General features: G+C 42.4%; 1 protein-coding gene across 1 annotated transcript in view; it reads left to right on the top strand.

The window, feature by feature from the left end:
* Positions 1–295: 295 nt before the first annotated feature.
* Positions 296–15,908, top strand: part of SLC44A5 (solute carrier family 44 member 5) — a gene marked incomplete at its 3' end in the record, with an annotated part of 331,574 nt that continues 315,961 nt past the window's right edge. Inside the window, exon 1 of the mRNA XM_079776139.1 lies at positions 296–429. Within this exon, the coding sequence (XP_079632265.1) occupies positions 396–429 (34 nt within the window). The 5' untranslated portion in view covers positions 296–395. The remainder of the gene's footprint in view (positions 430–15,908) is intronic.

Genomic DNA, 15,908 nt, shown 5'->3' on the forward strand with positions numbered 1-15,908 from the left:
GGTGGAGGAGTGGGGGAGGGAAGTGTGGGAAAGGAGGAGGTCAGGTCTGGCGGGCGCTCTGGGGACCCTGCGCTGCCCCCTCCAGCAGCAGGAGCAGCACAACAGCGTCAACAGCCGCAGCCGCGGCGGCCACAGCAGCGTGAGCGTGAGGCTGGAAGCGCAGCGCAGCCCAGAGCCTAGGGACGCCAGCTACCCGCCCGAGCCCAGCGGAGCCGAGCGCGCAGCCAGGCCGCCACCGCTGCTGCCTCATAGATGCCATCACAGCAACAAAGAGCTCGCTGAGCTGAGAGCCTTGGCGGCGAGAGCCCGCTTGGAAGGCTCGGCACCGTTTCCAGGAGCTGGGCTGCAGCTGCGGGAAGCGCGTGTAGGGTCTGGGGGAGGAGAGAGGGCAGAAGATGGCCCAGAGGAGAAAGCCCCCCAGCATCAAGGGTGAGTTCCGCTCTATTCCCACCTTGCGTCCCATCCCACCTCCCGCCCGAGGTCCCCCCCTCTGGCCTGCCTGTTTACATCCGGACTCTACCAAGTGCAAGGCTGCCTGCCAGGGAAGAGTTTGCCTTCTCTGAGAGGTGGGGGGCCCCAGCACTGCTGCACCCCCGTAGCTCTGGGGACACTCTGACAGGAGTTTGTCCTCTCTTTGTGAGCTGGGAAGAGCTGGAGACTCTCTGTCACCCCACCCCTTTTTGACCCCATGAGCTTGGGTATCTGTTGCACCCTCCTCCTCTCTCAGGGTAGTCAAGGTAGTGGGAAGAGAAGCGACTCTGGGCTCCTAGAGTCTCATCCGAAAAGGAATGAGGCCGTGTGTGTGTGTGTGTGTGTGTGTGTGTGTGTGTGTGTGAGAGAGAGAGAGAGAGAGAGAGAGAGAGAGAGAGAGAGAGAGAGAGAGTTTTTCTGTGGTTTCTTCTATTCTGTGGTTTATTCTATTCCCTCCTCCCAACCTCCCCCCCCCCCCCCCTCTTCATCCCTAGGGTAACTAGTTGTGCATCCATTTTCCCAACCTCCATTCTCAGGAGGAGATAGGAGTTGTCTGGCTCTCCTTTTCCTCCGTGGTCAAGGGGACTTGCCGCCAGCCGGTCATCGCAGGCTGTTTCCCTGTATCCGACTGCCTAGGCGGCAGGGACTCCAGCTGAGCAACCCCCCTGTTGCTCCTTCGGAACCAGGGCTTTCAAAGTTGGAAAGTTCAGGGGGAGAAGCGACGTCTGGGAGGGCAAGAAAGACCTTGTTGCTGGGGTGACTTGAGGCATCTTGGCGTGACCCTGGCTGAACTTGGGAGGGAGCCCCCTGGGTGGCGTCGCAAAGCACCGTGCGTGTGCGTGTGCGTGTGCGTGAGGGAGCAGGGGCCCTGGCCGTGGACACCGCAGCGCGGACTGGCAGAGGTTACCGCTGCCCGGCTCCCGCGTGCTCCCGTGCTCTGGCTGGGGAACCGGCAGTGGCCGGGAGGTGTCCGCAGCACTGCGGAGAGAGAAGGCAGCTCCGCGCCCTGCCCGGCGAGGAAGCCTGTGCAGGGGGAATCTGCACCCGAACCTTGTGGGGAGGAGGAAGCCGCGGCGTTTGAAGTTAGAGTTTGACCCAATGGGGCTAATGGCCCAGGAGGCGGAGACTTACTGCGCGGCGGGGTTATATAGAAACAGGACCAGGACTCGGAGATGGGAGGGTGTATTATTGAATATATCGGCTTGATTCACAGCAGCATGCTTGGCTTAGGCATGCTTCTTGCTTTTCTCCCCCAAGTCTTGCTTGTGGGAGCTTAGCTCCACTCTAGAGGTCACCAGGGGGACACAAGTTTATCTTGGTGCTGCAGCTTGCTTTTTAATTTCACCGGAGTGCTCACATCACTTATTGGAAAGGGTTTAAAACCACGAACCTTAATCTTTTGGAACGTGTTACTACAAAACACCGGGGATGTTCTGCTTGAGACAATAATATATGTGTAATAATTTTATTGCAGTGCATTTCTTTAAAAATATTACAGCTCCTGTAAAATGGAAGAGGCCTTAACAAACTGGTTTTCCCCTCTCCTAATGAATTAGCACACGTTTATAGCAGTGGATGACTAAACAATGAGAATGCAGTCATCAACAAGTTCCTTACCATAATATGAAAGAATTAGTCTGAACCCAGATTGACAAGGTGCATTAGCTGCACTTTTGGTTCACTCGCTTTTTATGGAACCATATGGCACCATGAAGGAAACAGAGGATTGGTTTTCAGCACTGCTGATGTGGCTAGCCATTGGCAGGAATGCATTTCATACCCACCCCAAACCTTGCAGATTGTAAATGGTGCATGAAGAGTAGAAAAAATGTTATGAGTTTTACAGTACATGCTGGCTAGAGACGATCTTACCCTTGAAATTAATATTGATAGAAACACAAAAATATATGAATGAGACCAAATTAATGAGAAGTGAACTCTCTCTAGAATGAGGTTTGATTTAAAGATACTCTTCTCCTCCCCCACCAAAAAAAACACCAAGAACTTTTTTGTGTTTTGTATGCTAAGATTGTGTGTATTTTCTTAAATTTGATAGTGAAATAATTGAAGAATGGTGGTTAGCAGAGTTCTGTCATTTAAGTGTTCATTGTTCCTTTTGAAGAATCAATGATCAAGTTTTCCTAGGACAGTCTCAGTCTCAAGAAAATTTATTCATTTCTTTAAAAATAATGTTTACTCATGCTATGTGTTTTTCTTAAAGAGATAGTTATTGAGCTCTTATTGACTTGTGTTTATCTCTCTCTTTACTAATGTTAAGTTTCTTTCTTTTTTTTGTCACCAGTTTTATTTAATCTTTTCTTAGAAGGAATGATACTTTTTTATTATTTTATTATTTTATTATTTTTTATTTATTTATTTTTATTGAGGTATTATATGTGTACATATCTTACCATTACCTCCCCCACCCCACACCCATACATGCCCTCACCCCCCAGAGTTTTGCGTCCATTGTTTATGCTTATATGCATGCATACAAGTCCTTCGTTTGATTTCTTATCTCCCCCACCTCTCCCTAACTTTCCCCCTGTAATTTGAAAGTCTGTTTGTTGCTTTACTGTCTCTGTATCTATCTTTTTGTTCATCAGTTTATAATGTTCTTTATTATCCATAAATGAGTGAGATCGTGTGGTATTTTTCTTTCATTGACTGGCTTATTTCACTTAGTATAATAGGAATGATACTTTTTTTAATCCTTGGGGTTTCAATTTAGCAAAGCAGGATTAATTGTGATATTTTATAGCTAACAAAAGCAAACTCAGGAAGCTGTAATCCATTGACTTGCCTCAATTTTGCCTCTTAAGAGGAGAGCTCTACAAAAGCATCTGCCTGCAGGCTTGCCGAACTGCTCTTAGACATCTGCTTCTAAGCTACAACCACTAAACTGGGACTGCCTGGTAGAAACCCAAATGCTAAATTTCTAGGCTTTTTTTTTTTTTTTGGCAGGATACTGGGGTGAACTCTGCTGGATAATAAACTATAGGTTTAGCAATACATTCCATGCTGTGTTGGTTATCATTGTTTTGAGATCTGCTTCTCTGCTTAGCTACACTGCATGTGGAGAGAGATTATTCGTTGGAACATGTGACAGGCAAGTTGTTCATTGGCTTCTGAAGTCTTAGCAATAGAGATTACATGACTAGAACAGCTAGAAACTGGCAAAGGGAAATGCAGTTTATTAACATCAACAGAAGAATGCAGTGAGTTGGCCATATTTCTCAAAGGAGACCAGCATTTATTTGTGTTAACCTCATCAAAGGACAGCTTTGCAAAAAGGCAAAGGGAATATTTATCAAGCCAATATTTATAATGTTTTCATGAAGAATGCTGTAGTCCATGGTCAATAAAAGTCTTATAAACATGTTAGTCATAATGATATTAACACTCCCCTCCCCACTTTTCCAATATTACTACAAGGACTTTTTACTCAATTAAGTTTAAAAGTTAAGTTATGCCTGGGTCATCTATTTATGCATTCATTTAGTACTTATTTATTGAGCACTGAATATGTATCAGCTTCTGTGCAAAACACAGAATGCAGTGATGAATGTAGCAGACAGTGAAGAGTATAGTAGGAGGGAGGCTAGGAAGAGCAGGTAAACAAATATATGAACAAGAAAATACACAGAGATTAATACCGTGAATAAAATAAAATGTTTTGCAAGAAAGTGATTGTGAGCTCACTTTAGATGGTCTGAAGAGGTGAAATTTGAACTGGGAACCAAATGATGCAGTACAATTTGTATTTCAAAAAGCAGAACCTAGCACTACAGGCTTTAAGGTAGGAACGAGGTTGCAGCTTGTCCTGTTCAAGTGCAGGCGAAAGGTCCATTTGGCAGAATTGTAGTATGTGAGGTAGAGCCAGGTTGGGAGAGGCCAGATCTTTTGGACCGTAAACAAAATAGGTTTTATTTTAAGTGCAGTGGGAAGCTGATTAGATACTCGATAGATGTTTGGGGTTACAGTCCTATCTTTGAGGGTAATTTCAGGGAGAGCAGCTTTTCTATATCAAGTCCCTAAGCCAAGGAGAGCTACCCAATGGACTTCATTTTTCTAAAAGGTCCAACTATACTCAAGTATATACTCACCTGTTATATTCACCAAAATACCTATAATATTTTGGGCTATGGTTATTCCTAGCATCTCTAGGAATCTGGTTTAAAAAAATGTTAAAGAAAATGAAGTCTAATTCAACATTTTAGTAAAGATTTACAGGTTAGTCACCCATCTAGCAAGCAAGTAAATCTTAAGAAAAACATGTTGTAGTGTTAGAAGGGAGGATTATGAAGAGTCTGCATGTCACTGAGCAGAAGGCGGAATGCAGAAGGCAGCACGAGGAGTTCCTAGGTAATGAAAAGGGAGCCGCGGAAGAGGAAGAGTTGGGAAAGGGGACGTGGGAAAGCCTCCGTCTAAGGCAACATCAGCCAATTCATGATTTTGCCAAGAGCAGCAGAAGCCTGATGTGAGAGTGTTCCGAGAGAAACACTCTAATCCAAGACAAAGGGAGTTCAAACCAGGGTACCTTTATGGTTTTGATTGATCTTTTACTTGTGAAGCATAACAAAAACATACAGGCTTTCATTTATTTTATTTTATTTTTGTTAATCCTCACCTGAGGGTATTTTCCCATTGATTTTTAGAGAGAGTGGAAGGGAGGGGGAGGGACACAGAGAGAAACATGATGTGAGAGAGACACATCAACTCACACTGATTGGTTGCCTCCCACACATGCCCTGACGAGGGGTGGGGATTGAGCCTGCAATTGAGGTATGAGTCCTTGAAAACATACAGGCTTTTAAAAGATGTCTTTGATTTTACTTAATCATCATTAACTTGTTCTTATAGATTACAAACCTCACAGATGAAAATAGCATGACAGTAATTTAATGATGAAAATGGCCATCTGCCCTAGCCGGTTTGGCTCAGTGGATAGAGTATCGGTCTATGGATCTAAGGGTCCCGGGTTCGATTCTGGTCAAAGGCAGGTACCTCTGTTGCAGGCTTCTCCCTGGCCCTGGTGGGGGCACGTGCAGGAGGCAACCAGTCTATGTGTTTCTCTCAAGTCGATATTTCTCTCTGTCTTTCACTCTCTCTTCCACTCTCTCTGAAAATTAATGGAAAAATATCCTTGGGTGAAGATTAAAACAAAAAACAACAAAAAATCTGCTATTTGTTGGGGGTGGCTGCTTGACTTCTAGTTAGCAGAGAAATTATACATTTGGGTCTCTGATCTTACTGTAGAAATGTTGATGGTTGGGAGTAGGGGGAATTGGGGTCTGTTGGATGATTTTCTGCCCTTTGAACATTTGTGACTAGAAGGTGTCATATTATTTAGGGACGATATACATAATAATTATTTTAAATCTCTCCACTGTCTTCTCCTCCCAACTGCTTCTTTGTTAGCAATTAACAATAAAATAAAAAATAGGAGAGTATCTTATTTTACTAAGCAAAATAAGCCAGAGAAAGATAAGTATCACATGATCTCACTCATATGTGGAATCTAATGAGTAAAAGAAAGTGATGAACAAAATAAATCCAAAGACATGAAAGCGTGGAACAGACTGAGGAATTTCAGAGGGAAAGAGGGAGTGGGAGAGTGGTGGTGGGGGGGAAAGAGTAATTAACTGGGGAACTTATATGCACACTAGGGTACAAGTGCACAAGTTTGTGCACCTTGAAAGGAACTGTGGGCCGAGAGGCTGCAGTAGGCACAAGGGCGGGTCTCGGCCCATCCTCCAGGTCCCTGCCCAGCCCCTCCTGCCGTGGCTCCTGGTCCCTTGTCTGCTGGCAGCCCCGCTCCCGCCGCCGCCACTCCCATGTGCTGAAGGTGCCAGCTCCCCTCCCATCCGCTGACGGCGTGGAGCGATTGGGGTAGGTGCCAGCAGCAGGTGCAAGCGGGGCCGGCGCCATCAGTGGGTGTGAGCGGTGGCTGCTGCCCCAATTGCCCCTCAGGAGCAGGGGGAGGTGGAGAAGCCCTCAGGGGCAATCAGGGCCGGTAGCCAACTGCTCGCACCTGCTGATGACGCTGAGCGATTGGGACTGGCGCTGGGCACCAGCAGCGGCTGTGAGCGGCAGCTCTGGCGTGGGCTGTGGGTGCAAGCGGGGCTGATACTGGCAGTGGTGCGAGTGGTGGCTCCGGCGCTGGCAGCGGGTGCAAGCAGGGCTGGCGCTGGCTAGCAGGTGTGAGCGCCGGGCGGGACTGTAGCACGCAGAAGCAAAGAATTTTCAGTAACCACCAGAGGCTCACCCCAATGACAGCGACTGGCGCCCCTCCTTAGTCTGGCGCCCCCCGCTCACCTGCTCCACCATCCCACCGCAGCCACCACCTGCCTATCAGTCTATTTGCATATTAGCCTTTTATTATATAGGATATGCATAGCCCATGTACACAGACAGTAGTGTGGGTAAGGTCTGGGAGGGGCAGGTACAGGGTGGAAGGGGTCAATAGGAAAAACAAAACAAAGGGGACATCTGTAATAGTTTCAATAATAAAAAATTAGAAAAATCTTATATAATAGAAGGCTAATATGCAAATTGTCCCCTCAGGAGTTTGACTGACCGGGAGTTCGATCGCTCACTATGACATGCGCTGACCACTATGGGGCGGCCCAGAACGAAGGAAGGCTCCGGCAGGCAGCCAGAAGGCCCCAATCGGCCCTGATCACTGGCCAGGCCTAGGGACCCTACCTGTGCATGAACTTTGTGCATCAGGCCTCTAGTAAATAAATAAAAAGGAAACAAATAAATATACAAAAATTTTTTTGTACTTCAGGGAGAGCTTTGCTCAGTTGCCCCCCTTCCTTTCTTTGTACTTCAAGTCTCTCTTTTGAGGCTAGCAAGGCTGGTGGTACCTCAGGAATTATGTAACTAAGAATGGATCTGGCCCTTAGTGATACTGTAACACAATGTGTTTATGACATCAGCTTTTTTTCATAGTATGTTAGAGTTGGATGGATAGCTCAATGTTTCTAGAGTTATTTGGAAGACTGATATAGTAAGAGGTGAGTGATGCTGCTAAATATGAATAGTATGTGTCTATAAGGAATTTGGTTAAATTTAGTATTAGTAGATACATATTCTATATGTCAGGATATATATATATATATATATATATATATATATATATATATATACACACACACACACACACACACACACACACACATACACACATATATATATGCTGGGGCAAAGGTAGGTTTACAGTTGTTCATATGGAAAATAATACAATAATTAATAAATAATATTACAAGAATAAACTCTTGTGTTTCACAACTGTAAATCTACTTTTGCCCCACCCTGTATATCTTGATTTTATAATATACATACTTTAAGGCAAGATATATCTATAAGTCAAGATATATATCTTGATTTTTTTATATGTAAATTTAAGTCGAGATTATATATATATATATATATATATATATATATATATATATATATATAATAGATCTCAGTTCCCAATTTATATTCAAACTTCACTGTTTATACATGTAAGTGTGGTAATATCTGTATTTTATATGTGAGAAAATTGGGATATAAAAACATTAGGTGCTTTCTTGAGGACTAAAAGTAAATTATGGACTGTGGATAAAGGCAAAACCAAGGCCCTGTGACTCTTGTTCCTTTGTGTACATCCAGTCTTTTAATATCTGTTCACTTTCCTCCAGATGTACCAAGTTTACACAATAAAGTTAGACTTTTTCCCCTACTGAATCAAAAGGATGATATATCTTCTTATAATTGCCTCAGAAGTGTCACAACTTTATTGTTTGTGATCCACTTTTAAAATTAGAAATACCTTGCTAACAAAAAGTAGGCTAACTGCTCACAGATGCTAAGGCGATATTGCACAGAGGTTTTAGGGCTCTCTAGAGATGGGAAGGCAAGGCAAGGTGAACAAATGTTCTCACTTTTTGAAGTGGTATAAGCAGGAAAAGATGGGTCAATGCTGACGTGGCTTGAGATTATTTTGTTATTCATGTGGCAAGCCATTTGACTGTTGTGGTAGCCAGCAGCGCAGACAGCCTCCAAGTTCTTCACCTACTGGGATTCACACCCCTCCAGCACTGGATCTGGGCTGACCTGGGTGGCCAGTAGAAGGTTGCATTATACCTGGAGGCATTGTGGCTTCCGCTTTGCTGTTGTGTATCCTTTGCTCTCTTATACCGCTTGCTTTGGGGAAAACCAGCTGCCATGTTGTGAAAACGCCCAGGCATTCCCATGGAGAGTCTCGTGTGGGAAGGAACCGAGGCCTTCTGCCAACAGCCAGACTAACTTGCTAGCCATGTGAGTGATCTTCCTTGGAGACTGGCCCTCCAGCCTGGTTAAGCCTTCATATGTCTGTAGCCTCAGCTAACATCTGACTGAATCTTCTGAGAAATCCTGACCCAGATCTGCCCAACCAAGCTGCACCTGGATTCCTGTATCACAGAAACTACGGGAGAGGCTAACTGCTTACTATTATCTTTAAGCCGCTAAATTTTGGGATAATTTGTTGCAAGCATTCAATAATGAATACATCTGTGATTCATTATTTTTGCTCCTCTATCTTGGGAGATAGGGGCCCTCTCTGTGTAAATATTACAGAAGATGATGTATATGTGCAAGAATATATATATATATATATATATATATATATATATATATATATATATATACACATACACATACTTAAAATAGCCTTTCACTATATTTATACATTTATTACTTATTTATACATTTACTCTAGGGTTTCCTCTGTATCCCATCAACTCCTGAGAGTGAAAGGAACACTGTAATTCACTAATTAATGCTAATCTTCATCACTATTCTCAGCATTGGCCTTGAATCCTAATCTTGTTCCTTACTTTAGTGAGTTGGGCTGACAACCTGAAGCTTTCTTTTCTGGTTTCCTTGACTGCTTTTTAGCAGCTTGTTTCCTCCTCCTCCTCCTCCTCTGTTTTTTTAGTGTTCACCCCTAGTCCCTTTGGTTCACTTAGTTTAGAAGGTACCTGTCAGCTAAAAGCCCCACCAAAATAAAAATCAGAGTGATAAGGAAAATTTAAAAGTTCTAAAATCCCCCAACAGCCCAAAACTTCACAGTCCCCCAAACTGAAAATATAAGACGTCCCTAGACACCTAAAATCTTCCAGTAAAAACCTCTCCTGCTATATTATCTGCCCTTCCCTATGAAAGAATCCCTTCCACCTCCCAGCCCAATTGGTCCTCTAATGTATAACCAGGAGAGTGAGAAAGAAAAGAAAAAATGGTGAAGGCTGTCATCCCTTCTGCTTTAGGGTGGGATTAGTCCACTTTATTCATTTATTATTTTATTCACTTGACAACTACTAATTGAAGACGTACCCTGTGCTAGGCACTATCCTAAGTGTAGCAGTACTTGGGATACTTCAGAGAGCAAAATGGAACCTTTGTGAAGTTTACATTCTAGATAGGAAAGATAGACAATGAATAATAAATATAATAAATAAATTGTTGATATTAAAAATTGAAGAGTACTGTGAAAAAAAGAGAAAAAAAATAGAGCATAGTAAGAGGAATTTAAAGCACTGGTGATAGGATGAGGGAGAGAGTGCTGGCTATTAATACTTAATATTAAACTATTAAGTGTTAATAGGTTGGATACTGTAGACCTAATTGAAAAGATAATATTGAAGGAGGTGATGTATTTATCCACAGAAGGGGCAGAAGTTTCCAGAAAAAGGGAAAAACCAGTGCAAAGACCCTAAGGTGAGAGTATATCTGGCATGTTTGTTGAACAGAAAGGAGGCTGAGTGAAATTAGTAAGGAGAACTGAAATAGGAAAGAGGGTCAGAATGATGAGGAAAGGGCAGATCAGGTCAGAACTTTTAATTAATTTTAAGGACTTTGGTTCTAATCCTGAGTGAAATAAGAAGCACTACAAGTTTTGAACAGAGGAGTAATATAATCTGACTTACATATTAAAAGAATTGCTACGGCTACTGTGTTGAGAACCCTATCTAATAAAAGAGTAATATGCAAATTGACCGTACCTCTGCTACACCCACAAGCCACACCCACCAGCCAATCAGGAGCGAGTATGCAAATTAACCCAATCAAGATGGCTGCGGCCACGGAGCGAGCAGGAGGCTTGGGTTTCCCCAGCAATGGAGGAAGCCAAACTTCCCGCACACCCTGGCCGGCCGTGGACTCCACTCAAGGCTACAAAGTTTCAATCATAGAAGATAAATAAATCCCAACAAAAATGGGGGCAGCCATGAGCTGGAGAGAAGCAGGAGGCTTGAATTGCCCCCGGCGATGGAGGAAGTGAAGATTGAAGACTGAAGACTGAAGGCTCCACTGCGGCCAGAGCCAAGCCTGAAGGCTGAAGGCCTGGCTCCACTGAAGGCTGAAGGCTTGGCTCCGCTGAGACCTGGATCCGGGGTGCCGGAGGAAAACTGGTGCCGGCAGCCAGGGGAAGGAAGGCCTATTGCATGAATCTTCGTGCAACAGTCCTCTAGTCCTATCTAATAAAAGAATAATATGCAAATTGACCATCACTCTAACACACAAGATAGCCGCCCCCATGTGGTCAAAGATGGCCACCCCCATGTGGACACAAGATGGCCGCCACAAGCTGGCCAGCAGGGGAGAGCAGTTGGGGGCGACCAGGCCTGCAGGGGAGGACAGTTGGGGGGGTGGCCAGGCCTGCAGGGGAGGGCAGTTGGGGGGAACTAGGCCTACAGGGGAGGGCAGTTGGGGGGGACCAGGCCTGCAGGGGAACGCTGTTGGGGGTGACCAGGCCTGCAGGGGAGGGCAGTTAGGGGTGACCAGGCTGGCAAGGGAGGGCAGTTAGGGGTGGGGTGACCGGGCCGGCAGAGGAGGGCAGTTAGGGGTGACCAGGTCTGCAGGGGAGGACAGTTAGGGGCAACCAGGCTGGCAGGGGAGGGCAGTTAGGGGTAATTGGGCCAGCAAGGAGTCCTGGATTGTGAGAGGGATGTCTGACTGCCTGTTTAAGCCCGATCCTGCTGGGCATTTGGACATCCCTCAAGGGGTCCCAGATTGGAGAGGGTGCAGGCTGGGCCGAGGGATACCCCCCCCCCCCCCGCACAAATTTTGTTCACCGGGCCTCTTGTATCCTATAAGAGCAAGGAAAGAAACTGGAAGACCAACAAAGGAGTCTTCTGCAGTAGTTCAGTTCAGAGATGGTGGTCACATCTGTTGGGGTGGTAGCAGTGGAGGACATGAGAAATGGAAGGGTACTGAAGATATTTTGAAGGTGGAGCTAGTACAGTTTCTTGAACTAACAGGATTTGGAGTGTGAGAGAAATATAGGAGTCATGTATGACTCCAGTTTTTTTGGCCTGAGCAACTAATAGGATGGAGTTGCCATCAACTGCATTTGAAAAGTTGTGGATGGGGCAAGTATAGGGGAAGAATTGGGAGTTCACTTTTGGACCCATCTGAAATATTTATTTGATATTCAAGTGGAGATGACAGTAGGAAGTTGGATATTACTCTGGAGTCTGGAAGAGAGGCCTGGGCTGATGATGTGAATCTGGTTGTCATTGGCACATAGTATTTAAGATCTTAGACTGGACGACTCCCTGGGAAGTGAGTGCAGTCTGAGATAAATGATCTGAGCCCAGGGTTACTTATTGCATTAGTAAGAGGAAGGAGAAAAGACAAGGAAACCCATAAAGAAGATTGAGAAAGAGCAATGGTAAGTAAAGGGGAAATCAAGAGACTCTTGGGCCCTGGAGCCAACAGAGAAAGTATATCAGGGAAGAGAGAAGAATCAACTGTACCAAATGCTGCTGATAGCAAAGTAAGATGAGGGCTGAGAAAGGACAACAGGGTTTATTAATGTGATCACTGGAGACCTGGACAAGGGCAGTTTAAGTGTAGTGGTTACAGTGATGGTATGAATGCAATAGATTAAGAGATAATGGGAGGAGAATAATTAGAGATAACATTGTCAATTCTTTTGAGAGGTTTGTTGCAAAGGGAGCAAAAAAATGGTGCTGTGGCCTGGAGTGGGAGGAGTAGTCAAGAAAAAAAAATTTTTTTAACATGGAAGAAATGGCAGGTTTTGTTCCTTGATGTTTGTTACAATTTGTTTTTTTCAGGTGGTCTTTAATCTCTTTCACTATTTTAAATTTTGGTTGCTTTTTATGACAGTTTCATGAGAAGCAAGGAAGAACAAGTGTAGAATGGTCTTATGTCATTGAGTGATAATAAACATATTTTTATCTTTATTTCTTTAAATGTATTATCTTAAAAAAATTAAACCTAGTATTAAAAGTGTATAAATGGACTTTCTGACAAAATATTTGATAAAATATGAGAAAATTGCCAAGAGAATATAGTTTGCCAGTCACTATGTTGCTGGCTATAGCAGTCCATTGTCTCAGCTGGCAAGTTTAGAAGGAACTAAAGAAAAACTTTAAAAATATTTAGTGTAGGGTAGGGACTTAGAGGCAATTTTTCAGTGTCTGGAGACATTTTTGATTGTCACAACTGAGGTGGTTCTATTGAACTAGCCCCATCATTTTCCATTCTTCCAGAGAGAAGCTAGGAAGCTACTTCTGAGAAAGGAATCCAAAAGAGCCTGTTTTACCTATCCCATTGTTCCATGTTTCGATGAGGCACAGTTTTTAAACAAATAATTAGGGTTAAAAATAAAGATGTTTCTCCCCCGCCTTGATTTCTCTTTGTCCCTCTTCATCCTTCTTCTTTAGGTTTACATTATATATTACTATTTTTATAAACTTGGGTAGTTTCCCACTAGGGTTCAAGATATTAGAGGAACATTGAAGTCAAGGTTTAAAAAACCCCACAAAACTAGTTCAATTGAGGAACTACAATTTCACGTTGCTGATTTCTATTCTGCACCTGTCTTTTCAATTTTGTGAAAGAAAGAATCAAAAGCAGGATGACTTGTTAAGCTCTGGCTCTATAGTCTTTAATGTGAAAGGAGCTGTGGTCTCTCAGCCATCTTTTCATGGCTCCTTTTGGTCATTAAGACTTCAAAGCAGGACTAGTTCTGAGCACTTGTTGAGTGAAAATGTTCCTGTAGGATCAAAAAATTTAAATCATTTTATAAGAAGCTGCTTAAAATTTACGCATTTAAAAAAATGTGAACAGGTTCTTTATGTAAATTTTGTAATCCATTGGATTGTGTTTCAGTGTTCAAATTCAGAGACAAAAGTGAGATTTTGAAATTGACATTAATATTTTATTAAAAGCTTATTATCACTTCACGTGTGCCTTATAAAAATTCAAGTCATTTTAAAGTTAGCTTATGTTTATATACATTTTATAAGTATTTAGATTAAAAACATCAAAAGTCATGAAATGTAAATAAAACTGTAAAAGCTACTGATGGACATTCATACTTAACAAATTCCAATGTTAACAGTATTTTCCATTTTGAATTAAGCTCTTTTTTTTAAATTCACTTTTCACCTCTTATTTATCCTTTTGTTCGGCTGCACAAGAATGTCATTGCATTCTTTTCCCAGGGTGATGACATTCATCCTGCTGAGTTAACACCTTCACTCTACTGGAAGAATATCTCTGACTAAAGAAGGACCATTATGTTGTTTAAAAAATTATTTGGTCATAAATAAATGTGTTCAGGGATGTTTTAGCTATATGAGATAGAAGGTAGACTTGAAGTTCTAAAGAATAGCTTTGCAATCCACTTTCCCCCTCATCCTTCTCAACCACTAAGGAAGTCTTATATTAAAATGTGTGCTTTGTGTCTACTCCCATACCACCCTGAACGCATCTGATCCCGTCTAAAATGTACTGTATTCTTTGTAAAACTTAATGGAAACTCTGTACTGAACAATTACTACACTTCCCACACATACACTTCATTTAGCAATCTATAGAAAGAACACAAAACGAAAGAAGGATATTTGCTTCACATGCCAAACTCGAAGATCAAGAAGCCTTATGTTTTAGCAAACTGTAATTTCTCACTACCTAATTCTGAATTAATGCCTTAGGTATGATGAAAAGTAAGAAAATTAACAGATTATATGTGAGTTTATACGTATTTGGGTCAAGAGAGGTATGTAACCTATTTTGGAAATAAACCATTTTCAAGTTTTTGGCAGCATTAAATGGTAAAAAAGTATATTACTTAGAAGTAACATGAATTTTAATGGACAATATTTTTAGCCAATTGTTTATATTAAAGGACTGGAATATCTTTTGAATATTTAGAATTTTAATGAGTCTAGACTTTCTTTCCTTCAACTGGTCCTACTTAGGAGGTTTTATGCTACATCATATTTTCTGAAAACTAGGTTTGGAGGCTGAAGAATCTTGAAAACTGCCATTGTCAGACCATGGCTCAGTCATCATCAAGACCACTACTGGGGTGGGAAGGTGGTGAGGTGGTGTTCTGGAGTAACTTTATGGGAGGGCTCTTTTTTTTTTAAATTTAATTTCTTTATTGATTAAGGTGTCACATATTTGTCCTCATCCCCCCATTCCCATCCCACACCCCTCCCCACGGATGCCCCAACCCCCTGTTGAACTTAACCATTGGTTAGGCTCATATGCATGCACACAAGTCCTTTGGTTGATCTCTGGGAGGGCTCTTTTTGAAGGATTTTCTGAGTAAACATGTAGTCTTTTTTATTCCTTTAGGTATGCTAAAACTTTTTCTTGGAATCAGCCAGCAGTCTGCTTGGTGAATGAGAGAACAGCTCACCATCTACACACTTTCTACTCTTTTCTAGGGCTGCTTCCAAATTTTTGCATCTTGGATTAATTTTCCTGAATCAAACTGGCTCTGCATAGGCTGTCATGTGCCCAGAATTGGATCTGATTTTTATGGGATTGCAGCAAGGGGCTGCTTACTACCTCACAGTGCCTGGCTTTTTCCATGAGCCTATTTGCTAACCACTTTTCTGGGTCCCTTCATGGATACCCATTTCTAGGCTATGAGCTCCTTGAGTGTCCTGATTGTGTTTTATTTATCCTTAATCCAAAATGTCTAGTATATTTCTGGACATAACATAGATACTATATGATTATATTATTGAGTGAATCAAGCATATATATTTCAAAATATTTTTCATAATTTTAATTTTAGTAGTTTGATTCGATTGCATTGCTTTAACATATCTAGCACAATTAACTGAATTTTCTAGTTTTTTTTCTGAAAATATAAGTCTAATGAGTATTTGTGTGTGTGTGTATTTGTGTACATGTGTGTATGAGTGTGGTTTGTGCTTACATGTACAGGGGATCCCCAAAAGTGTATACACACTGTAACAGCTGATAGTTAATTTTTGAAAGTGAAATGTATTTTAATAAACAGTGCCTTTCTAATTATTCAAAGTGTATGTATACATTTTTTGGGACACCTTATCTATGCAGTTCCTCTAACCTTAGGGTTAATAGTAGAAGAAAGCTGGTTTAACTTTTCTTATTCA

Source organism: Cnephaeus nilssonii, assembly GCF_951640355.1.
Source record: "Cnephaeus nilssonii genome assembly, chromosome: 7".
NCBI classification, from domain to species: domain Eukaryota; kingdom Metazoa; phylum Chordata; class Mammalia; order Chiroptera; family Vespertilionidae; genus Cnephaeus; species Cnephaeus nilssonii.